The sequence below is a fragment of the Salvelinus alpinus genome, chromosome 2, assembly GCF_045679555.1.
Source record: "Salvelinus alpinus chromosome 2, SLU_Salpinus.1, whole genome shotgun sequence".
Taxonomy (NCBI): domain Eukaryota; kingdom Metazoa; phylum Chordata; class Actinopteri; order Salmoniformes; family Salmonidae; genus Salvelinus; species Salvelinus alpinus.
The window spans coordinates 66,126,156-66,154,041 of NC_092087.1; the positions used below are offsets into that span (position 1 = coordinate 66,126,156).

Consider the following 27,886-nt stretch of genomic DNA (forward strand, 5'->3'; position numbering starts at 1 on the left):
AAATCTGTCCATTGGTCTGATGAGTCCAAATGTAAATGTTTTGGTTCCAACCGCCACGTCTTTGTGAGACGCAGAGTAGGTGAACGGATGATCTCTGCATGTGTAGTTCGAACCGTGAAGCATGGAGGAGAAGGTGTGATGGTGATTTATTTAGAATTCAAGGCACACTTAACCAGCATGGCTACCACAGAATTCTGCAGCGATCCGCCATCCAATCTGGTTTGTGCTTAGTGGAACTATAATTTGTTTTTCAACAGGACAATGACCCAACACACCTCCAGGCTGTGTAAGAGCTATTTGACCAAGAAGGAGAGGGATGAAGTGCTGCATCAGATGACCTGGCCTCCAGAATCACCCAACCTCAAACCAATTGAGATGGTTTGGGATGAGTTGGACCCGCAAAGTGAAGGAAAAGCAGGCAACAAGTGCTCAGTATTTGTGGGTACACCATCAAGACTGTTGGAAAAGCATTCCAGGTGAAGCTGTTTGAAAGAATGCCAAGTGTGCAAAGCTGTCATCAAGGCAAAGGGTGGCTACTTTGAAGAATCTCAAATATTCTTTCCTCTGTAATACTACTAGCCACCTGCCAATATTATGAAGTTGGCTTTAGATAGCCCAGATAGGTTCCCAATCTCCCAACCTCATAACTAGCTACCAATGAAGTTAGAGTAGCTAACTTGTCAAACAAGCTTAGCTGGCATGCCTGCTGGCAATGTTGGTAGACTTTAGAAAAGCAAGCAATTACTAAATGTATAAGACTCACATTCCTTTCAATCTTTTACCTAGATTTTAGCAGAGAAGCATATTTAGGTTCTAGTCAGGAGGATACAGACAGCTCAAGAGGTATGCTGAGATATATATTCAGAAAAATAAACATATTTTTTTTACATAGAATTAAGCATCATGACTATGGCTCTAGACGGCAGGAAAAAGGTGTTATAGGTGTTTGAAAAATGCAAAACCATCCTCAAATACTTTGTGGCCCCTCAGATTTTTGGGAGAATTTGAGGTCCACGTGCATCATGCACCTCAAAAATCTCAGGGAGTCTACATCAATATGAGACATTGGGTCAAAATTCTCTGGTTTGTAAAAGAAGCCTGGGGACAAAAAGAATCTATGGACATGTCATACAGTATATTCAGACTTCTGGTTGTAGCACATGCTTGCGTTGGATACAATTTTGTCATCATGCTTTTGTTCGCACATTGACGAGACTGAAGGGGCACTGGAAGGCCGAAAACACCAGATGCAAGTGGGCGCCATATCAGCTTAACCCCTAACCACTGGCTTCTGCTCCAATTACTTCTCTTTCTTCTTAGCCAGGAGCGAAGCAAAGCTTTCATCAGGATCATAGAGCGCATGCTGTCTCCTTTCCCTAAGTAGATTGAGAACAGAGTGAATGGACAAACGACAACCGTCGCAGAGATTTGATCCCTGCGGGCAGCAGGTAGGCAGCGGCAGCCCACTTGCCTTTTCAGATTTAGCCGAATCATCGAGGCATTTCAGATTTAGCCGAATCTCCGTGGCACGAGCAGAGAGGTTCGTCGTTTGGCCACAACCGTCAACTTAATCCATTGAAAACCTTTGGGGGCCTATCTTTGCCTCATTAAACCATCCTTCTCTGTTGTTGTCGTGGGGTGAATGTCACGCAGTTATCCAGGCGACACTTTCCCCGATGCAAAAAGGAGGGGTATCTCTATTGAAAAAAGGGGGTTGTCTCTATTGAGTTAAGGGGCCATAATCTATTCATGGGGGCTCTTTAAGGGGGAAGAGCCCAGCTGCTCTAATTTGAGAATAAAGACTGTCCCACCTTTGTCTCTATTTCATACGAGAATCAATAACCCCCCTACTACACCCCTCCACCCTCCCATTGCTCTCCAGTGCACTCCCCATTATGTGATTATTTTCATGCTGAAATTTGGAACGTTGGAAAAAGGGCTCTCAGTCACAGCAATAGAGGTGGACCTGGCCATAAGTCTCCCCTTACCATCACGGGTGCCCTCCTGGTTTTTCAATCATAATTTGTGGCACCACCACAGAAAAACAGCAAATCTCCTTATAGCACACAGCTGTCAGTTCGGGATTTGGCGATATAGCTTGGCTTTCTTTGTCGATGGGGCTCCACAATGGCCGTGTTAGTGGGGTCAACTATAGGGGTATCCGCGACATAATACGATATTAATGTGGATCATATGGATCCCAGCTCACTGAAAATAGGCAATAGATGTATGAGGATGCAGGCATGTTCCTTGTCAAACAAGACAATTGTGTTGGACATATCCCATGTACTTGTCAACAAGGGGTTTTCACATCATTGCATCATCTTGGTCAGGTTTAGTAGCCCTATTAGAATATATAAATGTTGACCAATAAAATCTGAATAATTAACTATCTTGCTCATTACTACCAGATTGCTTTACACTACACAAGATCAATAGGCCCACTGCACGAGGGTTCATCTCAATGTATAACTATGAACCAAATGCTAAATACTTTTCTGTGTGCTCTATGGACTTATTTGAAAGTAGCATCCTTGTTTGATGGCACTTGCGCAGTTGATTGTGGAGTAAATACACGACAGACATGCATATTAAACATTGGGTGTGGCTTCGATCTCAGGGCCTCTCCCACTTAGGAATATTAAACAACGACTCGTGTATTGCCCCCGCCCCCTCTTCCCCTGAACTTGCTGTAAAGTCTGGGACAGTCATTCGAACACAGACGTCGCTTCCTTAGCTCGTGGGTATTGTTGTATCAGAGGCGATCAGAAATATATAAAGAAAAAGAACAATAGTCGAAAGGACAAAAGAGTGAGACAAGGGGGCAGGCCATTTTGCAGTGGAGATCTATGCTCTTTTGAAAAGGTGTTCTCCAGTCGTGCATGTTCAAATCGGAGGAGTATATAGAGCCGTAGGTCGGCCGGACTTTTAGTTTCGCAGCAAACGACACTATCAAACAGAAGGCATGATTTTGAGACTGAGTTCAATCTGTGTTGCCTTTTCTATTCATGTCTTCTTGCAATGCATGTGGATTAAGGTACGTGGATATTCAAGCCGACTTCTTACCTTTTGTCCATACAGTAATGCTCTAATTTGACAGTTTTCAACATGCACATTTTCAAGAACTTGTTGTGGCTTTAGGAGGATGCACTGGAAAACTTGAGTATGTTTTCATGTCGCCATCAATTTGATATTCCAAAATAAAAACCAGTAACGCGTGCCTCTGTAAATGAACAGTATGGGAATTTCTTTGCAATAGTTTGTTGCAAGTTAGTGACTACAAATCACACAATTAGCTATTGTCGATATTAGCTTGATAACTTAAACATTAGGTACCTACTTTAGCTTGATAAGATGTGTTGCAGTTAGCTACTTCTACAGTTGGAAACGTTCAAGCTTGCATAAATGTTGGGTTGACAGTTTGAAATTAATGTATCAAAATTGCATAAATGTTGATTGACAGTTTGAAATGAAGGTATCAAAAGGCAAGACACATTGAAATAACAAAGTCATGTCGCTCTTTTTTTCCAAAACAGGTGGCTATGGCATCTGGACACTTCGAATTGCAAATTGTATCGATGCAGAACGTGAATGGCGAACTGCAGACTGGCGTGTGCTGCGATGGATCTCGGAATGCCGCAGATCGCAAATGCACGAGGGACGAGTGTGATACCTATTTTAAAGTGTGTCTAAAGGAGTACCAGTTGAAGGTCTCGTCGGCGGGCCCATGCAGTTTCGGGACGGCTTCTACACCCGTGGTCGGAGGGAATACTTTTTCTTTGCGGAGCATGAGGAGTGACAAGTCGAGGATTGTATTACCTTTCAGCTTCGCTTGGCCGGTGAGTTGATTGCGTAGTTATGTTTATGTAACATGTTCTTCCTCTCGGGCGCGCGAGTTTGTTGAGAAACATTTTGGCTCAGCCAAATCCAATTTAGATTAATGGACAGGAATACGCAACAAAAACGATGGGCAGATAAGTAACTTTTGGATATGTCAATGTCAGCATGTCATTTGAGGCTAGCAGGCTACACAATGCAAGTGCATGGGCCACGACAAGACAGTCACGTTTTTTGGGGGGGTTACATTATTCTTACAAATACAGTATATTATAGTTCAATCGGATTGGCAGAGAATATGTCACGGTGAGGTCGTCCATAAATGTGCGCTGTCTGAATACTCATCACTAGAGTTTATGCGTCAGTTCTTGGAAATAGGCCGAAATTCTAAACCAAAATGGGCAATTCCAAAGAGGTTTAATCATTTATGAAGAACTGTAGGGTCGCATCATTACACCAGTGACGCGCTGCCAAACGAGATTCATTCCACACTGTCTTTTCCTAAAGAGCGCGCGGCCAGTCGCCGAGCGTCAAACAATGGCTTCTGCAAGAATAGGCAATAAAACAGCTGGGTTATCTAGCCACGGCGTTTACACACAATGCGCTCTCAGGAAGCAGAGAATTCACTCAATGAACTCTACGCATTCCTCTGGTTGACCGTTCTCGTGTGTGTGTGTGCACGTTTTTTTATCATGCCACATTTTTCATGACTTGAGCCATCCATTTTGACCATGTTTTGAGCTCATTTCTTTCTGTGGCTGTGTGAGATTATACTGTCGTTTTGAGAATTAAGAGGAAAAAGCTTGAATGAGGTAGGCTAGTTGTACACAGCAATTGTTTTCAAGGATTAGCCTGTAGTTGACCTAAGAACATGACAATTAAAGTGGACTGACAATATTTCAATGCAGATAAGTTGCCCTGGCAGCATCAAAATATGTTTTGGACACAATGATGTGGCCCCCAAATGGTTTTCTAGGCATGCTCCAATATCACTATGAAAAGACCTCGCTAAGAAGCCATTGTCCTATTGCATACTTCCTTTTCCATCCAATTTCTACCTAGCAATTTGGAAACATGTTTAATTACTCAAGCTTGTTTGCCCAGAATTACCACAAAGACAAGCTCAGGGGAAAATGTAATGAAAGATTGAATGAGGAATTGGCATTTTTTCACACTTTAATTTGTTGTCATACAATAACCCCTGTTTTGTATGAATTGTACACTTTTAACTCATCAGCATTCAATGAAGAGGTGCCAGGTCATCAATGGGATGAAGTAATTGGATGTTTGAGGGAGTTGCTAGGTAACGAGGCCTCCCACTGGGAGAAATGGAACTGGGAGCAAGAGAGAGGGGAGGAGTGCACCTGCAAGGGGGGCATAGTTGATGGAGCCAGCTTTTTTTTCCCTCCAGACCCTTTGCCTACAGTGTTCTCCATGGCTAGACCTAATGGATGAATAATGATGTGTGTTGTAGAAGGGCAGTGTTGGATTTGTATATTATTTTTTGTGGTTTTAAAATTCTAGGTGGATTGCAAAGAGGATATTCCTAGAAATAAGGGGCTTTTGGAACTATGTCAACATCTTGTTCTGTTTAGTTGGTGGCACAGGGCATTCGTGTGGACACTTTTGAGATTCTTGAATATTCCATGAACTGGACAGTCAGCCAGCATCTATGCCACTACTGTCTAGGGGCAGTCGACATTGCTTAAGTCACAAAGGTCTGGCCGTGTATCCTCGCCCCTGACCTTAACACAGGCAGTATAAAGGCCTCTTGTTCCCCCACCGCCCTTTGTCAACCTGGGCCTGAGCGGTTGCGCTTGACTGGACACAAGACATTCCATCTTTTAACCCTGCCACCCTATAGTAACTGGCGTGTTAAATGAAGCAGTCACCGTCCCCTTACTTCGAAGAAGCAGGGGCGTATTTATTAGTGCACACTGTAGCAAGACATTTAACAACGGAAAATGCGTTGCAACAAAAATGTGTTTCTTATTGGATGACTTTAGATAGGTCCCTCCCCAATTTGGTCAGTTTGCTTCTGTTGGTTCCTATTGAAGAATACACCCCAGACTTGGCTAGACGTTTTGGGCTAGGCTAGAGTGGCCCTGGGTCTGTTTTATACGTCCACAACCCCGACCCCAAATTGGCACGGGCGAACCAAAACAACCTCACTATGTGCGTCAGTCTGTTTATTGGGCCCTCGAATGGCAACCTCTTGCCGTGGCCAAAAGTATCGCCAACAACATCTCACTTGCGGTTGTTGAACTTTCATTCCCCCTCTTCTTTTTTTTTTACTCTTGCATGTGACACAGGCCACTGTTCTCCTCTTTCTTTTTAGAGCTTGGAGAGAGGAGCTCTCTACTCTCTCTCTCTCGGCCCCTGGCTCGACGGCCCTAGCCAGACAGAAGCAGTGACAGCTTATGTTAGCGGGGGTGCGGGGGGGGGGGGCTAAACAATAGCCTGGGCCCGGCCGGGCTGACAGCGAGGATTATGGGAGATAATGGGAGGCCAGGACGGGAATAATGTGGCTGGGGGGAAGCAACAGGATGCAGCAGTAGACTCGGCAGTGCCGCGGTTCGTTCGGGGCTCCCAGACTAAACCGTTGTGCTGAAGTTGCCATTATTTTGAAGTTCGGCCCCTATTGCCCATCGGTCGCCTTACTCGCGTAATGCCGGTAGGCCTATTATTCCACCATCCGCCAGCCAGCAGTCCCCAGAGCCAAAAGCCTAGAGAAGGATAGAGGCCAGTGGGGATAGTTGACTCTGATGGGACATGGACATAGGCCCCCTCACCACCACCCCCCCACCCACGGTCAAACAGCGGGCTAGAGTTCAGCCAGAGTGACAACAGTTGATGCTTGGATTTTTTTCTGTTCATTTAGTTTTCACTCTCACTTCTCAGTGATTATTCTTAGTCTCACTGCTCTCTGGTTCTATGGATTGGAGAGAGAAAAGACAGGTCTGCCTCTGTTTCCCCCTATCTCGTTTTCTGTTTCTCTCCATCCTTCTCTCCATCCCTCTATCTCCCTTACTGTCGTAAAAGCCTCATCTACCGTGGGGGGGTGTATGTGTGGGGTGTGTGTTCAGGAGAGGCAGGGGGGAATGTGTAATAAAGAGGGAGAGATGAAAAGGTGGATGAACAGAGAGAGGTCCGACAGTACAGAACTGATAAGCACACAGTGACTTATGAGGTGAGGGTAATCAGAACAGCCTGCTTGTGTCTTCTCCGTATTTCATCTGTGCACATTCAGCACAACACGTCCAGATAGAAGTTTATTTGTAGTGTTTATGTCAACCAGGACATTTTGACCCAACATGTATACGGGATATTTTAGGTTTCAGAAGCATTGAATGCTAGTAAATGTCAAAACAATATGGTCTGGTTTCCTAGACACCGATTTAAGACTAGTCCTGGACCAAAAAAAACTATTTCAATGGAGAATTTCTGTTGAATGCTTTTTAGTCCAAGACTAGTCTTAACCTGTGTGTGACACTGGCCCCATATCAGTTGACCTTTGATAAACGGTGTCTGGTGGTGAATCAAGCATGATTTTTTTTTTTTTATCCACCAATGTGGTTTCATTCAATGTGGGGCAACTATGATTTTATCCTTCCTTCCCCCAAAAAGAATAGCCTCATCAGTTTCCCTTTATAGGTAGAGACCAATCAAGCCACCATTGCGTGAGCCCTACTCCTACTGCTCTGCAAAACACAGGCACTTACTCAACCTGCCGACTCCCTCCCTGGACGTGCCCAGGCTTGTCTGCTTGTTTCACTTGCTTTTGAACTATTTTCCCACACTTATCTCAGCCTAGTGAAAGCGCTGGGCCCTGCCTCTGTCCTCAACCAAAACTGGGTACAGAGAAGTTAGGCACCGTTCCAAAAATACTCAATCAAATTGCAGCAAGAATGGAGTGACGTAGGGGAGAAAGTGGGACAATGTTTGGAGAGGCACCACTAGTCTGGGGAAAGAAGGGATGGTGTGCTTAGTTTTTTTTACCTGGCTGCTATTTACCGTTTTGGTAAACGTTACTTTGGCACCGTCGAAAGGTGGCATGTACTAACCGAATGGGTTTGGGAGGTGGAAATGGTTTGAAATTCTATTTTCTTTGCTATTTGTGAGGAAAGGACAGTTTTGAGGGGAGTTGTATTTTTATTTAAAGACAGTGCTTTTAAATTATGAAGCTAGCCAAGTGAAATTCCCAAGCTTTGGATAGTAAAAGAAACTCGAGTTGACTTGGCTACCACTGTTTTAGCTCGTCTCCATTTCAATGGTTATGATCATGAGTCATGATATGCAAAATGGCTGCACACACAGTTGGAGCTGCTGTGTGGTTTCCCCCAAATCTTGATATCATCTGGATTTCCTGTGAGTGATAACCAGTAATTAGACTGACATCCATATAAGATAGCGATCAGGGATCCAGTGGAACAATGTAGCTAGCTGCAGCCGCTGCTAGGCTGTGCATGGCTACGTGTGCCAGCGAACCAGCGTCGTGTTTGTTTAAATGGGACAAAGTGGCAAGGCCATAAGCCCCACACAAGAGGCCGGGCATGCCTCCAAGGGAGAGGGAGGGAAAGGACGAGCGAGCGCTGTCTACCCCGACCACCCCAACCCCCTCCCATCACCCTGTTTCCACCACCACTCTTTCCTCCCCCATCATATTTTTGGAGCTTCATTGACAAGTGCTACAAGGAGTGCTCGTGTGAATGTTGGCAAGTGAGTGTCTTGAGTGGAGAGAGGCCCATGCACTCTGACCGGAGCCAAGTATGGGCAGGCACACTTGCGTTCAGGCACGCACACACACTTATTTGCGCGCGCGCACACACACAAATCAATATATTTTTGCACAAAGATGAAAACTCATGATACTGTACACAACAGTCTCATGAATGAAGGCACGCATACACACACTCTGGCACACACAATCCTCCCTCGGCCCAGCCCTCCACGGCTCTCCGCTGTCCGTTATCCGATACCGGTGAGAGCGATGGGGGCCTTAAGAGAGACAAAGAGTTTCAAAGAGGTGCCGAAATAATGGACCCCCCCCCCCCGTCTCCACGACGTGCATACACACACTGAAATGGCCTTTTTACACACACACACACACACACACACACACACACACACACACACACACACACACACAGCCGAGATCTCCATTCTATTCTGACTATTACAGCGCCCTCAAGTCACTCCACACAACTACTCACGGTGCACTGGAAGGGGAAAAATAAAGGAAAGGAACCCAGGATGGTTTTTAAACAATGCCAGCGGTTTGCTCTCTTTATCGCCACCCTTGGATTCTCTATCCCTATCCGGGGAGGGGGTAGGAAAGCGTTGGGTTAGTTTTGGGGTGGGTTGCTGTAAGGGAGAGTGGCTTAGCCCGACCGGATCAGAGGGCTGCTGGCGCCTCGGGGGGGTAGCCGTGCTCTCTCTAATCTGCAACATATGGAGAACGGCCAATGGACAGACTGAGTTAAACGCCACCATACCCACTCACTTGCGGCTCTCGTGTGTGTGTGTGTGCTCACGAATGGGAAGGAGTTTGTCTGTATTTACACTGTTCCCTGTGACTGTGTGCCTATAAAAAAATGTTTTGTTTTATTGATAAAGGTACACACTGCGTTAATGTTATACCAGATCTAAGAACAGTTATTACCTCAAATGGGACTTTCTCTCCCCCAACTGTTTATATTTCTGCTAATATGCTATGTCCGTTCAAACAGCAGGCTAAATAAGAAGTAGCCTACAGCCAACTCTGTTAGCAGGAACTATGCAGAAAGGAATCTAAAAGTAAACTTGTATCAGCCAGTGGTGAAGGAGTTAACGCAGCTGTGACTTGTTTTACCTGACACCTCTCTCTATCTTATTAATCTTATCTCTCTCCAGAGGTCCTATACATTGATCGTGGAGGCCTTGGACTTCAACAACGCCTCTTCTACGGGCAGTGAGTATTATCCCCCCACCATTATGTTACATCTCTCACTCTCTCTGCTCCATTTGGTTTCGCATTACAAAAGCAACACGACCCCGTGACCTGGAAGTGGTGGTCCCAGGACAAAAATAAGGAACCTGTAATGCGGTTACTTGCGTGTGTGTAAAGGGGCAGATGTGTGTGTGTTGGGTGGGGGGCTTAATATATTGGTAAGGGACATTTATGGGGCAGGGAAATTATACTTGTGCTTATAAAAATGTTTTTAAAGGCTTTATGACTGATGGCAGGTGCACCCCCCCCCCCCCCCCCTCATTTGAAAAGCCATTGGTTGGCATTACTGACCAACATTGGGCAGAACTATCAGGCATAACTATCAAGCATGAGTCATTCCCTCTGTCTCTCGAACTCCCTTACTATCGATATGGCTCTCAATTGTAATGGTACGCAATAGTCTCATTCAGAAAAAAGTGACGGTAGTGTAGACTGGTAAGGGAGTGAGTGAGGAGGAGATGGAGGGAGATCACACTACAGATTTAAGCGTTGTTTGTTTTCAGCCCGACCGTTAGGCAGTCAGTGGGAGTTATGGCTGTGTTGCATTTGGCATCCCTCAGGGAACCATTATAGTTCCCGTGTTAATTCGGCCCCAGGGTACGCTGACCCCTGTCCAGGTGTGCTTTGGCCCAGAAGGAGGGGAGGGCAGTTGTTCCACCACAGCCAAGTCTACATCGAGCATGAAACTAAGCATCGCATTCGGGCCAATAAAGGCCAAATGCGAAAAGGTTAGTGTGAGGTTGAGGACTTTATTTTTCGAAAGCCCTCCCACCGACAAGCACACACAACAAGACAGCTAGATCAATGAAAACGTCTGCCAAGGAAGAGGGCCAAACGAGGACAGGCCAAATATTGACCGTCTCACTCAGCGTCAACAACCTAAGTGCCCTGGGCACGTGGCCAGTTAGCCTCCAATAAGCAGACTCATTAAAAGCCTATCACAGTTGTGATGTTAATGCTAGCCAAATACACTGCTACGGCTAACCTTAGTCTAGAGTTGGCGTCTCTAAATTGTGCTTACGTAAGCTTAAATTACAAGTTACCGAGGTAACTATCATGTCGTTGCCGACTTGACTCATTGCCCCGAGCAGTATTCACCACGAAACTGAGAGGTTTAAATGTTTGGTCAAATCTCCAGGATGGTCCAGTACGGTTTTCTTGAGGTTGGCTATATTTAACAAATATGCTACGTTAGCTCTATTTCTCACACCGTCAACCGTCTAGGAATTTCCTGTTTGATATGGTGGGTCACAGTTGGCTTCCAGGTCGTTTTTTTTTTTAAATATATATATTTGGTTTGAGGACCCTGGGTTAATTTTGTCCATTATTTCGCCAAACCACAACCCCCTCGCCGTCAAACTATTCCGGGCCTCAGGTAGTGAGAGGGTGTCACCTCACCCCGACCACACTTTGCACTCCACCGGCGAAATACCACATTGGAGCTCAGGATTCTAGAACGGCCTGGAATATTACTACTACGGCCCGCCACTACAACTAACACTGCCGTAACGAAGCAGCTTTCCCTCCAAGAAAAGAGGAGTAAACAAACCCGAAGCTTACGTTTCTGTTCATTTTCGTGCCCCCATGTCAAAGCTCGCAGAGGCTGAACGGAATTTAAGTGGGCAGACTATTTTGGACATTTTATTAAAAAAATTATATTAAAAAATTGCGTTGGTTTGCATTACTGCCTTTCTGTATTTCTAGAACACCAGAGGATTTCTTAGTGGAAAATGGGATTAGGAGGCAGCGACTGCCCTAACACAGTGTGACATAGCTGCGCTGGTATGGTAGGGATGGCGTCATCTCTCCCTCGCGCGCTGACCCCAGTGAGGTCGAGTTTGTTTGGGTGCAAGGGTAGCAGAGGGTGGCGGCGTGGGCAGGGACAGAAGGGTGCATCACTGCTTATGTCCGTTGGAAGCAGTAGATTTGGATGGCAATTAATGTTTGGGCGTTTACCCACTGATATTTGGAGACCCTGTACTAGGAAAGACTGAGAAATGTCCCAGAGCAAGACGCTTGGTCTTGCTGAATGGGCATTCTCATCCTCGTGTGTTGACTTCTGTGTATATATTGTGTCTGTCTGTATGACTGCGTTTATGTCTTTGCCGTCCCTCACCCTTATGCCCATGTGTTTCCTACCAGTCCCTCTGACTCATCTCTCTCTTTCCCTAATCCATTTCCCTCCATCAGGTGGGGGAGGCGAGATGATCGAGAAGGCCGTTCAGTCGGGCATGATCAACCCCAGCCGCCAGTGGCAGAGCCTGAAGCACAACGGGCCGGTGGGCCAGTTTGAGTACCAGATCCGCGTCAGCTGCGATGAGCATTACTACGGTTTCGGCTGCAACAAGTTCTGCCGTCCGCGCGACGACTTTTTTGGCCACTACAACTGCGACCACAACGGCAACAAGACCTGCCTCGAAGGGTGGTCCGGACTAGAATGCAGCACTGGTAAGAGTGGGGTTTAACCAAAGTAGTTGTCTGTAATTTTACAGGAACGTGAAGCCAAACGCTAAGGTCATTTTTTCCCCCCACGAGGTCATACAGTTGAACAAAGCTCAAAAGGCATTGATAAGTGACATTCATCAAGAATCAATTGGAATATATAATTTAAATGATCAAAATGTTCTATAAATCCCCCCCCCCCCAAAAAAAATAATAATAATAATAATAATAAAAAAATTAAAAAAATATATATATGTTCTATAAATAACAGTGGGCCTTTTTAAGGGCAAGTTGTGCTTTAGTGCCTTTCTGTTAGCATGCCATCATTAAGGCAAGGAAGGGACGTCCAAAACTAGCTAAAGTGACAATGGACTGCAATTGTGTTGAGGTGAATCTGACCAGAGAGAGAATGAACACTAGACTAAATGATATCATTTAGGGGTGGGGTCAAGCTGGCTTCTTCACCCATTGACACCAGGGCATATTGTCTTAACGCAGCAGATTTTGGCCACGGCCGGCCCGGCAGGCTTGTACAAATAGTTAGCGTTGCCGTTTGGAATTTGGGCTGTTTGCAACGCACCAGCGCACCCCCTAGGCCCTAGTATCCTCGCGGGGAGCGATGGCAGAGCTCTGGGATAAGTCTTGGATTTTGTAGGATTACTGCCCCGGTTGGAGCTTAGGACATTCCCACGAGTTTGGAGATGAGATAGGGGAGGGGGAGCTGTCTGACATCATCATGCTGACTCTTTGTGTTTTCTCTCTCTCTCGTCACTCTTACTTTTTTTTCCCCCCCTGTGAATTTCTTGCTGACTCTCACTGTCACCCCACTTGGACTTTCTCTCTTTCTCCTTTACTTCCTCCCTCATTTTCTTTCTCTCTCTCAGCAATTTGCAGGCAAGGCTGCAGCACTGAACATGGTTCCTGTAAATTGCCCGGAGATTGCAAGTAAGCACCTATTTTTTTTACATTTTTTTCAGCAAACCTAAGTTAGTAAAACGCTCACTGGAAAGTGCCAGACTTGTTGTCACAGCAACATCCTTGTACCACATGGAAATAACACGATTGGTGGGGGGAATTCCCAACACCATGCGTTCTGCCCACTTTGGATTGGCACCGGACTCAATGGAGACGTAATCTTTGGCAGTGTCTTCGTTAGATAACACTATACGTTCTACACGATGCTATATGTGGCAATCAAAGTCACAACCCTTGATCGTGATGTGTTCATTAGGCATCAAACAGAAGAAAACAGACTAAAGCAGGAAGTGACTGTTTTAAAAAGTTTTACATTGCGTGCCCTAATAAACACAACCCACTGAATCCCCCTCCCATTATCCAGAGCTGTGAAGGGCCCGAACCTTTGCGTGTTTTGGGAAGGGGGTGTATGTGGGGTGGTTGGAGATTATCGCGACCCCTCTCGACCCCCTTTGCGCACGTCTGCCGGGGGCCCCCCAGAGTGGTGAGAGCTTAATGGTGGCGGTGGAATCTGGTCTCGAAGACCTCTGTCAAATTCAAAGGATTTATTTCCTCTTTCTTTCACCTGTCTGTTTCCCCGCTCCCACCCTCTTTCACCTTTCTTCAGCCGCCATGCTTTGATGTCGCGTGAGCCTTTTAGTCTCGCAGCCAAGAAACGATCGCAAGCGGCGCTAGGAGACATTAGCATGTTGTGGAGATTCTGGAGAAGCTTCTAGGGCTTTAACTGAACTTGAACACACATCTGATTCTTCAGGAAGGCTGGAGTGAAATGGGTAATTTCGAGGGTTTCACATGTCCTCCATTTTTGCTAGATTTAGCAGCTCTTATTCAAGCCTTTCAGAAGGCTTGAATTAGGTAGGAGGTATATATTGGGTAGCTGGGATAATTATCCATTGCCTCAAGCAAGGGTGGGCTGGGCATGGATACCAGGGATGAATTATAAGGGGTGGGGGTGTGTGTGTATATTTGATTCGCTCTGTTATGACTCATTGAGAAGCTTACCCCTGCTAGTTCACTGTCCAGACAAGATTTTTTACTTACTCAAGGAGCAGCCTTAGCCCTGCCCAACCCATTCCTGTGTGTGTTAAAAGATTGTGATACATTGTCTGTGTTTTTAAGCGGGATAGTGTTGAGAACTGAATATATGTATTTTTTTGTTAAGATCTGTCGTCCCGGGCATTGAGTACTTATCGAGTGTGTGCGCGTGTGTCCTGCAGGTGTCTGTACGGCTGGCAGGGCGAGTACTGTGATAAGTGCATCCCTCACCCGGGCTGTGTGCACGGAACCTGCGTGGAACCGTGGCAGTGCCTCTGTGACACAAACTTTGGCGGCCAGCTCTGCGACAAAGGTAAGCATACACGTGCAAGAATAGCAAACGCACACCAGAGAGGTATACTACAAAGCGTGATCATTGAGTTGGCCAGCTAACTTTGTAAACAACCAGAAATAGGCCTACTGATTTTCTGGTTCATTAAGAATGCTAAACTTATGTTTTTGGTTGTTTCAATCACAACATGCCAATTTCAAGCTTATCTTAAAGAAATATATTTAGTTATTTATTTGGGCAAGTTAGCAGGTTAACTCATTGATCCTGCTTTGTAGTATACCCCCCTGGTTTGTAGATATACAGCTGATAACTGGTGCTCTCACCAACGCACACTCACACTTTTCCCTCCCTGTCTTCCAGACCTGAACACTTGTGGTACGCTCCAGCCCTGTCTGAACATGGGGACCTGCAGCAACACTGGACCTGACAAGTACCACTGTGCCTGTCCTGACGGCTACTCTGGTGTCAACTGCGAAAAAGGTGAGTCGCCTGACACACACATACGTGTACTTGCGTATACACAAACACACACACACACACACACACATGTGTGTAAGTCTCTTGTAGTGTCTAGGGTCTGGTTCCACTGAATGTTTCATCCTTATGAGAGTGAAATTGGAGTAGAAAACAAGATGGGATAAGAATAACTTTATTGTCCCATAGGGAAGTTAGTCTGGACACTCAAAGCGCAGCTGATCTACTACGCTGGAGATTTATTTTAAAAATTCTGTTTCTCTGCTGTCTCACACTCAATCTTTTTTATTTTGTGGTGAAGACTGAGAGAAAAGGGTATTTGTTTTCCCAAGACCAGTCGGTGAGATCCGAGTCACGGGGTGGGAAGTCGAGGGGGTCATAGTTCAGGGGTTGGGGGGGGGGGGGGTCAGTCCCGTGCTTAACCCCATCCAGGGAGGTTCCGTTCGTAGGGCGGTCTCCCGCGTCACTCCGACCAGGAGGTGACGACCTCATTAAGGCGTCGTCACGGGAACGGGAGGAGACCCAGTAACGGAGCTAACCTTTCTATGAGGGTGGATTGTATTCTACCTTCAACAAATCTAACAGTTATCTCACATCTTCAAGTTGTTTAAATGTGTCAGTTTGAATCAAGGTTGGTTTCTATAAAGTTTGAGTTTTGATCATAGGAATGAGTTGTATATGTAATTATTTTGATGGCCCTTGTTTTGTATGGGGGTCAATGGAGACATGACTCAGCTAATTGAGGAGGAAGCTCCCTGTAGGCGTTGGCAGTCAAACACGCCCGCTCTGTGTTTGTCTGGGACAGTTGCCACCTCTGTAGCGAGGGTTTGAAAACTATCGCCGGTCATCTTGAGAGCGAGGGAGGGAGTGGAGGAAGGAGGGAGAGAACGAGGGAAAGAAGAGGGGGATTCCAGCTTCCAACCAAGCCTGAATTCTCCTTTTCTTTTTCTCTCCCAGCCAGACCCAACAACATTAAAACCCCCCTTCTGTGCTCCTCTCCCTCCCTCTATCCCCCTCTCTTCCTCCCCTGCCCCTAGCCCGCTGACACCAATCAACAGTCTTCTCCCTCTCGCCTCCCCCCTCGGGGGTAGTCCCAAATGGCACCCTATTCAGTGCACTGCTTTTGACCAGGGCCAATAGGGCTCTGGTCAAACGTAGTGCATTGTATAGTGAATAGGGTGCCATTTGTGATGCGGGTCGGTCTGCCTGCCAAAGAATGCAGAGCACTAATTGATTTGAGCGGAGGAATCCGTCGTGACTTGTGAGTTTACTATTCTCTTCCCTCCTGTCTTCTCTCATCCTCCCGCGGAGGGATGGACAATGATTTGCGTTCGGGTGGAAGTCATGGCGCGTCGCTCTGCGGGTCAGCGTGCCATGACAGACGATTTCCTGCTAGCTGGCTATAGTTAATGCTAAGACTATATTGTGCTAGGGCCCTGGGGGGTGAGTGAAATGGGAGAGGGGATGTTTTTTTTCTAACAACGTAGGCCTAGTGGGGAATGGACCCTGTCTTTCTGTCTCTCGCTTTCTCTGTGTGTTTTATTCTTTGTCTGGTTGTCTTTTTCTCGGTGAGGAAATGTAATTCTTTCTCGTGTTCTGTTTATTTCTCTTGTACTCAGCACTCTCCTTTATCTTTCCGTATCTCTCCCTCCCTTGTCTGTCTCACTCTCTCGCTCCTCGTCTTGCGGTGTGGTCCAGAGCTGGTTAGTGAGAGGTCAAAGGGGCTTTCCACTCCACTGGTTGTAGCCTAGCTGGGCCAGAGAGAGCCGCTGGGAACCGACAGCAGCGAGGGGAAAACCCACCCCACCCTCCTGCAGTGTGAGAACTGAGTTTAGGAGTTTAACTCTCTCTCCCTCTCTCTCCTCTCTCTCTACCTGCTCCATCTACCTTTCTCTGTTCTCTACCTTTCCCCTCTCCCTTTTACCCACTATCTCTCTCTCTCTGTCTCGTTCTGTTTCGCTCTGTCTCTCGGTCCATAGCAGAGCATGCTTGTCTGTCGGAGCCCTGTTTTAACGGAGGGAGATGTGTGGAGACCAGTCAGAGCTTCGAGTGCCAGTGTGCCCCTGGCTGGAGTGGCCCCTACTGCAGCATCAGTAAGTAATACATTATAGTATGTAATACCTGAGGTTTAGGTGATTTTTAAATTCAATATTATACTCAGTGGGTTTACCCTTGTACATTCACCGGCCTCTAGCACTAGAAAAGCCTGGCCTTGTTGGATCCCCCCTTCGTACCAATTTTGGACGTCAAAATTCTAACAGTCAAATAAATGTAATATATGCTATCAGAAAAGTAATCATTGGGTTGCTGTTTATGAAGGTCTTAGGTAACATTAAAATAAAAAAAATTGGGGGGGGGGGACATAATATTGTCATTGTTACTGTATGTAAAAAATGAAAAAACACAACATAGAATTTGAAGTGTAAAATCTATTTTATTTGTAGAGTGCCTTTTGTTGAAACTATGAAACAAAAAGCATGTGCATTGGCACACTGTACCACTTCTTTTTATAACGACAAGACAAATAAAAATAGCCAAACCAACAAGACGCGCGGTCAATTAAAGAAAATATCAGTTGCATAAACATCAGTATTAGCGCCATTTCTGCTTGATACGTAGTGAAAATCAGCACAAAAGCAATAATGGCATTATAATGAATGTGTTGATTTTACGACGGCAGTCAAAAATTGTCCATTGTCAGTTATTGAACACATTATTTGTGGCCTCGCTCGTGCTTACAGTATGGTGCTCATCTTCACGTAATGGCATCAGTTGGATCTTATTTAGGTGTTATCCCTTGTTCTAACAGTCATCACAAATTTCCGTCGCTTGCTTGCAACACTTGGCACAAACAAGTCGCTTGCAGCTGAAACGGGTTTCATGGGTTTTGTTGCGAGCGCATCTGCCCACCTGGCAGTTTCTCCTTGGCTTGTGCAATTCCTCTAGTGGAATCTTTGCTGCTGCCTTGACCCTCATGTCTCTCACGTAGCCCGTGTGCTAGACTCATGATGGAAGTCTCTCCTGCTCATGGGGTTCATGCACTGCTTAAACAACACGTGCGTGTTGATGGCAGCCAAGTCAAGCATGTTGTAGAACACAGTGACAGGCCAGCGGTAAGTTCCTCCTTTCACTGTGTACAGCTGTGCCATTTGATCCCAAAAATCCACAACAACCTATGGAATAGAATAAAGTCCGAAAACATGAGGATCTTTTTCTCATAGGAAAAACAACACGTGTGATACAGAAGAGCATAATGCATTGTATAAGTTGATTTAAATATGGCGATGCGCACAGTGGTAGAAAAAATACCCAGTTGTACTTGAGTAAAAGTAAAGATACCTTTTTTTAATAGAAAATGACTCAAGTGAAAGTCACCCAGTAAAATACTACTAGAGTAAAAGTATCAAAGTATATTTAAATATACTTAAGTATCAAAAGTACAAGTAAAGGCTATGATTTTTTAATTTTTATTCATTATATTAAGCAAACCAGACGGCATGATATTAAGCTCCCGCCTCGCTTTGTTCATGGTGCCAACCAGGCTTGTTTTCTTTGCGAGCAACTTGTTCGCCAATGACGGTGACGTGAAGAAATTGTCCGTGTTGACATTTCTCTCCGCTACCGTTTTTGAGATTATCATTTGAATAGATGAATAGAATAGAATGGCCAGCTCTGTTCTTCATTCACAACTGGTGATTGCATAGTTCGCTTCCCCTCGCTCATCAACCCATTCTCCCCCATCATAATTTACTTCATTTTCTTTCCTTCAGCTCTTATGTGTGAAATGAGTTTCCGTATAGTTTAGGTTCAGTTTCGAGGCAATTATCAGGGGGATTATCAACTAGGCACGGCACCTCCCAACTGTCGAGAGGAAGAGGGGAGCAGGCCCTACTATCGGGAGAAAGAGGCGCACTGGGGGGGCATACAAAATATGACATACCCTCCTAAAACTGGTTATAACTCCAGTTCTGTTTGTGATTATTAATAGCGGTTAAGATTCTAACAACCACAGTGTGTTATATAGACTTTATTTTGGAAAAGTCAATGACGGCGGGAACATTTTTTATTTATTTTTTATTTTAAGTTAATTATTTTGGGTGATCGAGACACCATCGGCCTTTCAAGCGCTAGAGACCTAGCCATAGTCATGGACTTCTGATTAGTCATTCCACGTGTAGTCGTAACACACTTGTTTCCTCCCTCCCTCCAGATGTGGACGAGTGTTTCCCCAACCCCTGTGGCCACGGGGGCACCTGCAAGGACCAGGTCAACGGCTTCAAGTGCACCTGTCCCGCCCAGTGGAGCGGCAAGACCTGCCTCATTGGTCAGTCCTCTATCCCGTAACACCCTGCACCACCTCTATCATACGGTCACCCTATCATACAACCACTGAGCTCTCATTCATCCTCTAAAAATAATATATATATACCTCTATCCCACAAACCCCTGCACCTCCTCTATTATACAACCTCCTAGTTCGCTGTCATCCTCTATCCTAAAAAAAAACCTGTTTACCTCCTATATCCCACAAAACCCAACTCCTATTGTATCCCTTTTGACACAGAAACGACTGAGTACTCGTAAATCCTACAAACCTCTACCTTCTATCTCACAACAGCCTAGTCCTCTATCCCACTACCACTTATATATCCTATAACCTACTACCATAGAGAGAGTATTGATCTCTATGCCCACTACGGAGTTGGTAGATTATATACTGATACAGGGTCAAATATCTCCTCTCTCTAATGGTTAAAGTTAGTTTCCTAGATCTGTGGTTGAAGGCAACTTCTAACCACCTTACTACAATTTAGAGGATGTCCTTAGCGCACAGATCTAGAACCAGCTTACACTCTCAAAATCTGAACCTTATCCATTAGGGGGTGAAATCTCAAAACTGACCTTTAGAAAAGCTTCTCAGTGCAAATTCCTCTTCATCATACCACCCTTGACTTTTGATGGCGCTCTAGTGTGAAGATTTGGAAGCGGGCATGCCAGGATGGGGAAAAGTTCCTTCGGCATTCCATTCCATGGCTGCTTTTGGGAATCCTCAGGGCAGGGATAAAGTGGGGTTTCCTAAGCCGGGGTGCCACTAACTCTATTCACTTCTGCCTTAATTCTCTAACTACCCCCCCCTTACTCCTACTCACCCTTGTCTTCTCTTACGCCTCCTCTTCCTCACCCCTTCTTAGTGTGAGGAGCAAGAAGATGGGTGCCACTAACTCTTCACTGCTGCCTTGATCCACTACCCTTCACCCCCTGGCATATTTGTGTTTGTCCCCAATTGCCTTTTGCCATGGGGACAGGCTCCGACGCGGTTTGAATGCAAACCACAGCAGACCACCAGAAAAGACCATAGAAATATAATTTCTAGAATAGGCATCCCCAAGTCAATGGGTGGGTGACGGGGGAAACCATTAAAATATCTATTCCTATGGCTGCCGACCCCTCGCAATCTCATCCCAATCCCCTTTAACAGGAATGAAATGTTTATTTTTCTGTGTCTTTCTGACCTGTTTGTTTTTATGGATTTCAGACGCCAACGAGTGCGAAGGCGACCCCTGCCTGAATGCCAACTCCTGCCGCAACCTGATTGGAGGGTACTTCTGCGAGTGCCTCCCCGGTTGGATGGGCCAGAACTGCGACACCAGTGAGTGTTTTCAATGAAAAGGCCTGTCACTTGTTCTAATGCAGGGGTGGGCAAGTCTGGTTCCAGGGAGCAGCGGGGGATGCAGGCTTTTGTTCCAGCACAGCGCTAACATGGGTAATTCAGCTAATCAACTAATCATGGTTGGCAATTGAAAGCATGATTAGTTGAAGTGTGTTTGTGCCTGTGGTAGAACAAAAGCCTGCTCACCCTGCCATTCAATCTCGAGAGTCCAAAGTTGCACACCCCTGTTCTAAAATGAAGAAATGGCATTGTCAAGTGCCAGTAGCAACTTTTAAGCAACTGTTGTAGGGCCAGTTTTGGGAAGTGAGTTCATGAGAATGGAGGCTAGGACTGAGGCTGGAAAAGTGTTTCTCTGAACCGGGACTAGTAGTTCTGGAATGGTCAGTCTGAAAATAGACGACAGGAAAAAGAAATACAAATAAAAATACACTTTAAAAAAATAAATAATCACGAGTCATTGTCTGCTTGCACAGCCAGGCAGACGATAACGTGCAGATAACATGGGCGCTCAAACAATTGTGTGAAGCCCCAGTGCACGGGGCCCGCATGAATCGCACCCCCCACCCGTTCTCTAACAAGGGTTATCTTGAGGAAGCTTGTCGGAAATCTTGACAAGAAAGCCTTATCAAGGCCTCGCCTCGGCGCAGCTCAAACTGTATACGTTTTTATTTTATTTGATTGTTACAAATTGTTTCCGCAGATATCAATGACTGCCAGGACCAGTGTCAAAATGGGGGAAAATGCAAGGTATGTGTATTGGGTTTCTCCCAAATGGCATCTTATTCCCTATATAGTGCACTACTTTTGACCAGAACCCTATCATGGGGAGTAGGGTTCCATTAGGGACACAGATGTTTTCTTATTTTTCCGTAATGTACCGGTCCTGGTCGATATACATATTCCGGACACTTCCTGGCATATTGGAGTTGTTTTTGGCTTCTTTCTCTCGCCTTCCCCTCTTTCTCCCCCTTTTTCCTTTATGGCGGGATTAAAAATGGCAAACTGCTGAGACATGCTTTCAGAACACAGGCATGACAGAGTTGCTCGGGCAATGCTAACAAAGAGAGGGGCAGAAAGACATGAATGCTTGTGTAGGAGGGGAGAATGGGAGGGAGGGAATAGGCGGAATGTCTTCATGACTACAATAGATCAGATTACCATAAACATTCTCGTCCCCTGCCAGGAAAAATAAATCTTTCTTAATTCTTTTCCAACCCTTTCACAATGGCTTGTTTTCCTCACCGCCCTGTTCCGTACCTCCCACACTCACCCCCAACACCCTGTTCTCTCTATTTTTTTTCCCTTCTCTGTTTTCCTCTCCTCCCTAGGACATGGTGAATGGGTACCGTTGCGTTTGTCCGTCGGGCTTCGGCGGCGAGCACTGCGAGAAGGACGTAGACGAGTGCGCCAGTGGCCCGTGCTTGAACGGCGGCCGTTGCAAAGACGACGTCAATGGCTTCCAGTGCCTGTGCCTGCCCGGTTTCTCTGGCAACTTCTGTCAGGTGAGCAGAGATTGGCACCACACCCCCCTCACTGTGCCCAGAGCCCACCCAGAGTTCGTCCAAGTCACCTTAAACCACAACACTGATCCAGGAGCAGATATTGCTCCATCCTTGTAATGGTTTATGGTTAGAATTGGAGGTAGTATAAGCTGATCCTAGATATGTGGTTAGGGCCAACTTATCTTGAGTAAATCCAGAGTAAGTTGCAGTCACCTCAAACCACTGATCCACGGTCAGATACCGTATTTCGGAAAGGTTAGGATTGGAGATGGGGTAATCTGATCCTAGATCGGTGGTTAGGGCCAACTTTCCTTGACTGCCTCCCTCTCTCTTCTGCGTGAATCTCCTCACCATGATATGTTTTCATTGATATCCTCCTCTTCAATTGTTTCCCTCCTATTTTTTCCCCCCGTTCTGATTTTCTTTCTTTTTTGTGCTACCTTTCCTTCCCCCCACTATAATCGCACCTGTGTTTCTCTCTGCGATCGTTTCCCTTCGCAACTCTAAACTGGAGCTTTGTCACGCTTGTTAACACTTGTGAACCTTCCTTCTGGGATAAGTCTGTCTTTTTTCCCACCTCCTCCTCCAACTCCCCACCGCTAAGCGTTTGTTTATGGTTCTTTAGTAGGTTTCCTTGGTGAAGTCCACAATGGGTTATTATGGAAAAGGTAAAATGTCAGGTATGACTTTACATGGCATGTCTAAACCATTCTTTGTTTTTGTTCTTGCCTTCTCAGTTGGATATCGACTACTGCATGCCGAGCCCATGTCAAAACAGGGCCCAGTGTTTCAACCTGGCTACCGATTACTTCTGCAAATGTCCCGAAGACTACGAGGGCAAGAACTGTTCCCATTTGAAGGACCACTGTCGTACCACACCATGCAAAGGTTCATATTAGCATTTTGGTTTAGCCTTGTGCAGTCTTTACAGTGCTGTAGAAGTCTGTTGGTTTTCAGTGTTATCCTAGCCAGTTTTGGCTAGCTTGGCTAATGCTAATGAAAGCTAACCCCAAACATTTGAGGTCACTTGTCTCCCTTTGCTTTTTTTATAGCCAATTGTAAATCTGAGAGGGGGGCTTTTTAGCCTGCAGAGTCTGTAATCTAATCCTCTAACTCAAGGCCATTGTGCTGGGTGTGTGTCACACCATTGTGTGTGTGAAGACCTAGGGTTAGCAAGCCCGCACGGCACTAACCCGTTCTCCGCCGGTCCCCCAGGGCCTCGTTACCATGGGAAGGGTTAAGGTTTGGTTTCATGTTTTCGAGTCGCTACTGCTGCCAGACTACTTCTTTTGACAAGACACTCCCTTCAAGAACACCCCCCACGCCGCTCTCCTGCTTCTGACAAATTGCCTCTGCTTCTTAAAATGTTCCTCGCCTCCCTACTAGACTTTGTTCGTCTCTCCAAAACGCCCCAGAAAAATCTGGCAAACTGTGAAGTGCTCTGTGTGTGTTCTTCCTGCTAAATACTCAATAGACCCCCTTAATTTTCTCACTCTGTGGCGTGTGTATGTGCGCATTTTTCAGAGCGTAATTACGACAGTCTGATAAGGGTTTATACCCTTGTACTTAGTTTAACTACTTTTATCTATACACACCACAGATTGAAGAAATTAGGATGGGCCTTGGCACATGTTGTATCTGTTGAATATTTATTTTATTGGAAGCTGTGGCGCCCAAAGCGTTTGAAGGTTTATACGATGTGTGGTAACGTCAGTTCTGTGCAATGGATATCAACATTTATGTGATTGCCATATATGCACACTGTCCTAACCTCGCCCATTCTTTCTCCCTCAGTGATTGACAGCTGCACGGTTTCCGTGGCATCCAACAGCACCCCTGGGGGCGTGCGTCTGATTTCGTCCAACGTGTGCGGGCCCCACGGGCGCTGCCGGAGCCAGGCTGGGGGCCAGTTCAGCTGCGAGTGCCAGGAGGGATTCACCGGGACATACTGCCATGAGAGTAAGTGACTCCCCCAGTTCCACCAAGGAGTGAAGAACGGTAGATGAATGGCTGGAGGATGGCAAGGGAGGTGGATGGATGGAGCCTTGGATAGATGGTGCATGGCTAATGTGTGAATTAAGGGGTCAATGTGGGGGTGTGATGGAGGCATGGCTAGTGGGGGAAATGTGGCAGAATTGTGAGGTTGAAGTGGAGAGGGCAGATAATGGCGAGAGAATGTTATTGCAGGGGTGGTAGAGGATGGGATGGGCCCTTTCCGACCATAAGTACACCACAAGAATCTCCCTCCCCGTTATAACGATCGTTCCTGTTTCTTGATGAGATCTCTGTCACGACACATGCATCCTTGGGTTGAAAGCGTGCTCTCTCTCCTTCCAAACCCGGTGACTTTGTTCTCACCAACAGTTCTTTCAGGGGAGAGTGGTGACCCCCTTGATGATAATTATTAGCTCCCTGTTTGATGGATGGCTGTTTTTAGCCGCCGGCTCCCTAGCCCAGAGAGGTCAGGCGGGTTAGCCCTGGCCCTGCCCGTCACTGTGTTATCTAATGGAGGCCCCAGGCGAGGCCTGTGCTGTCTCTCAGACACAGGCCTTGATTAATGACCCTGCCCAGCGTTCGCTAGCCTGTCAGGGGGTGGGGAAGTTGTTAAATGAGGGGGGCTCCATGCCTCCCCACCCCTAACTCTCATTCTCTTAAGCCAGGAAGTCTGCCTATTCTTGCCTGGCCTTGTCTCTCCCACGCACACACCCAACACCAAGCTTTCTGTTGTGGTTTTGGGAAGTGCTTTTGGTGGAAGGTTATTTGACCGGAGATGACAGTCAAAATAAATGGGACACTAGGGAAACCACCGCAAGGCCTCTGTTGGATGTGTAATGTGGAAACAGTGCGAGTTGTTCACATAATTGGAAATGGTAAATAAGTCCTTGAAGGGATTTCACGGTGCACACCTTGATTTGCATGGCTAGATGTTGTTTATTTTCTTAGACTTTTTCTTTTCTTTTTTTTTTCACTCACTCTCTCAGATATAAATGACTGTGAAAGTGGCCCGTGTCAGAACGGGGGAACGTGTATTGACAAAGTCAGCCTGTACCAGTGCATCTGTGCCGAGGGCTGGGAGGGACCCAACTGTGACGACAGTAAGTACATTTTTCTTCTCAATACTGTCATGCAGTCATATTTGTTTTATATGATTAATGGCTGTCACTTTCTTTGAACCACCGGTGGTTAATACATTGTTATTGAAGTTATATACAAGTTATTTAGTTGCCTATCACCCCACAACGTAGTAAAAGTGTTCAAAAAGTGAATGGTTCTTTTGTTTGTATTCATACACAAGTCTATACATGTGCTTATGCATTACATGCAGGTGGAACAGTGCATTGACTTTTATTTATCTGACTTGCTTCTTGGTATTGAAGACTTGTTATCAGCATTATAACGCCTGGTAGGCTAACCATAACTTTTCCATATTGCATTCCTAATGCATAGGCAACATGCAGAAAGTGCTACCACATGTTCTCCCAACTGTTTCAAGCCTTCAAGTGACTGGGGGTATGGATGATCATTAGGCCCATATTGAAACTTTTCTGGATCAAGAAGGGGATTAGGTGTTGGGGTGGCAGCGAGCGTGGTTGGCCGTCGACGCAGCTACATTTTAGAGGAAATTGTAGAGGTCCCCATCTTGTTACTGTAGAGGCATTTTTAATCAAATTTTCTGCCATTCTACAAATTTCTCCATGGAGCGGAGATTCCTTTTTTTGCAGTTAAAAGCTAATTTCCTGGAATTCTATGCATTTTGCCATGGATAATGCCGTGTTCTTTTGCTCAAACATAATTTAAAAAATACTGCCAAGTTCATTCTTTTGGGAATTTTCTATTCTCCCGGACTGTCTCGCTTTTATTTTGGTGATTTTGAGAATTAACAAAGATCATGTTATGAAAAAATATATGTATTTTCTACATACTTTACATCTGGTTTTAGTCATTGAATTGTACACTTAAAGCGTTTTTCCATCCTGAAAATTTGACTTATGCAACCCGGGGGGGGGGGGGGGGTGTTTAGGCAACCCACCCAAGGATTAAAATGGCCTTGAAGATCTCGAACAAACAGTTATTTGATTATTTTTTTTAGTTTTGTCATTTCATGTTTGTCTCCTCAGACATTGACGACTGCAACACCAACCCATGTCGCAACCGCGGCACGTGCCGAGACCTGGTGAACGACTTCTTCTGTGAGTGTAAGAACGGATGGAAGGGCAAGACATGTCACTCAAGTAAGCCCCCCTTACTACAGTATCGCACACTTTTTTCTTATTGTGAAGTGTGTTGTGGTGTGAAGTATGCGTGTGGGTGGGATGTAAGCGTGAGCATGCTTGTACGTGTTCGAAAGGGTGTGTTTATGTGCATAAATAACACGCATACCTGCAATAATAGGTTTTAAGGCCTAATGGTTTCCTGACATTGACTATGAACAGTTGCTAATATGTAGTATTTTTCGCTTCCAGGGGAGAGCCAGTGTGACGAGGCTACGTGCAACAATGGCGGAACGTGCTACGATGAAGGGGACACCTTCAAATGCATGTGTGCCGCCGGATGGGAGGGTGCCACCTGTAATATAGGTATGTAGCCGGCAGTGCTAAATTATTGCAGCTAATGCTATTCCAACTGAGCATTCACCACAACCACTATGATTTGGTTTTCCCTCAACATTTGACAGTAATGGAATGCCCCCATTTACATTCCTAAAAATAGAGTCTGACAAAACACTTAGTTTAGATTTTGGTCCAAAACTATGCCAAAGGTTTATTTTGCCCATGTAGCATTTGCTAGTTAGCAGGTAGGCTAAAGGTTGTGTTTGTCCATGTAGCATTGGGTGGCTAACAGGATGGCTAAATGTTACGTTTGCCTGTGTAGCATTTTCCAGCTAGCTAGCATGTTGGCTAAAGGTTGTGTTTGCTTCTCCAGCTAAGAACAGCAGCTGTCTGCCTAGCCCTTGTGAGAACGGAGGCACCTGTGTAGTCAGTGGAGACTCTTTCACCTGCGTCTGCAAAGAGGGCTGGGAGGGCCTGACCTGCAACCAAAGTGAGTGACCCCAGAGTGTGTGTGTCCTCACTAATACATCTTTAGTAGAGAATTGTAGTCTTGTGTACTATTAGTTGTTCATAACTTGATAGTGTAATATTCACTAGAACTACATTTGCACCTGCCCCGTAGTAGATGAGGACAGTTTGGCCTTCGTCCTTTATGTAATGAATGTATCAAGCTAAATCTTAACTATAGGAAAAACGTATATACTTTTTTGTTTTATTTCTTAGATTAATGGTATGTGGCCTCTCAGCTAGCCACAAAGTTAGAATTCTGACATGCACTCTGTGTCTAACCCAACTTTCTTTTATTTCAAATTTTACAGATTCCAACGACTGCAATCCCCACCCTTGGTAAGTCAATCCCAAGCCAAATTAGGCCCAGTAAACATATCTGCCCGCAGGAATGTCCTGCTGCTGATAATACACACACACAGACTCGCATATACACTCCGTGTCGACAAAGAGCCACAAACAACTCACGTAACCTTGTTTGCTCAAGACTTCACAATCAGACATTTTACCTTGTTCCACTTCCTCCTCTACCCAACGCCATTTTTTTAAAGAATAATATAAATGTATCTGAAGAAACTATTTTTGTGGTGAAATCATTTAACAGAGAGGGAA

At 45.6% G+C, this 27,886-nt stretch overlaps 1 protein-coding gene across 3 annotated transcripts in view; it reads left to right on the forward strand.

Annotated features, from left to right (window-relative positions):
* Positions 1 to 2,686: 2,686 nt before the first annotated feature.
* LOC139566998 (protein jagged-1b-like) overlaps positions 2,687 to 27,886 on the forward strand; it is a 29,222-nt gene continuing 4,022 nt past the window's right edge. Inside the window, exons 1-19 of one of the 3 annotated variants that reach the window (XM_071388429.1) lie at positions 2,687 to 3,037; positions 3,537 to 3,839; positions 9,730 to 9,787; positions 12,017 to 12,274; positions 13,153 to 13,213; positions 14,461 to 14,591; positions 14,931 to 15,050; positions 17,024 to 17,137; positions 19,255 to 19,368; positions 20,581 to 20,694; positions 21,416 to 21,462; positions 22,044 to 22,217; positions 22,955 to 23,105; positions 24,012 to 24,176; positions 25,199 to 25,312; positions 26,336 to 26,449; positions 26,681 to 26,794; positions 27,141 to 27,257; positions 27,586 to 27,613. In XM_071388429.1, coding sequence (XP_071244530.1) covers positions 2,966 to 3,037; positions 3,537 to 3,839; positions 9,730 to 9,787; positions 12,017 to 12,274; positions 13,153 to 13,213; positions 14,461 to 14,591; positions 14,931 to 15,050; positions 17,024 to 17,137; positions 19,255 to 19,368; positions 20,581 to 20,694; positions 21,416 to 21,462; positions 22,044 to 22,217; positions 22,955 to 23,105; positions 24,012 to 24,176; positions 25,199 to 25,312; positions 26,336 to 26,449; positions 26,681 to 26,794; positions 27,141 to 27,257; positions 27,586 to 27,613 — 2,369 coding nt within the window. In that variant the 5' untranslated portion in view covers positions 2,687 to 2,965. The remainder of the gene's footprint in view (positions 3,038 to 3,536; positions 3,840 to 9,729; positions 9,788 to 12,016; positions 12,275 to 13,152; positions 13,214 to 14,460; positions 14,592 to 14,930; positions 15,051 to 17,023; positions 17,138 to 19,254; positions 19,369 to 20,580; positions 20,695 to 21,415; positions 21,463 to 22,043; positions 22,218 to 22,954; positions 23,106 to 24,011; positions 24,177 to 25,198; positions 25,313 to 26,335; positions 26,450 to 26,680; positions 26,795 to 27,140; positions 27,258 to 27,585; positions 27,614 to 27,886) is intronic. The other 2 variants (XM_071388413.1, XM_071388422.1) reach the window with 2 other exon arrangements.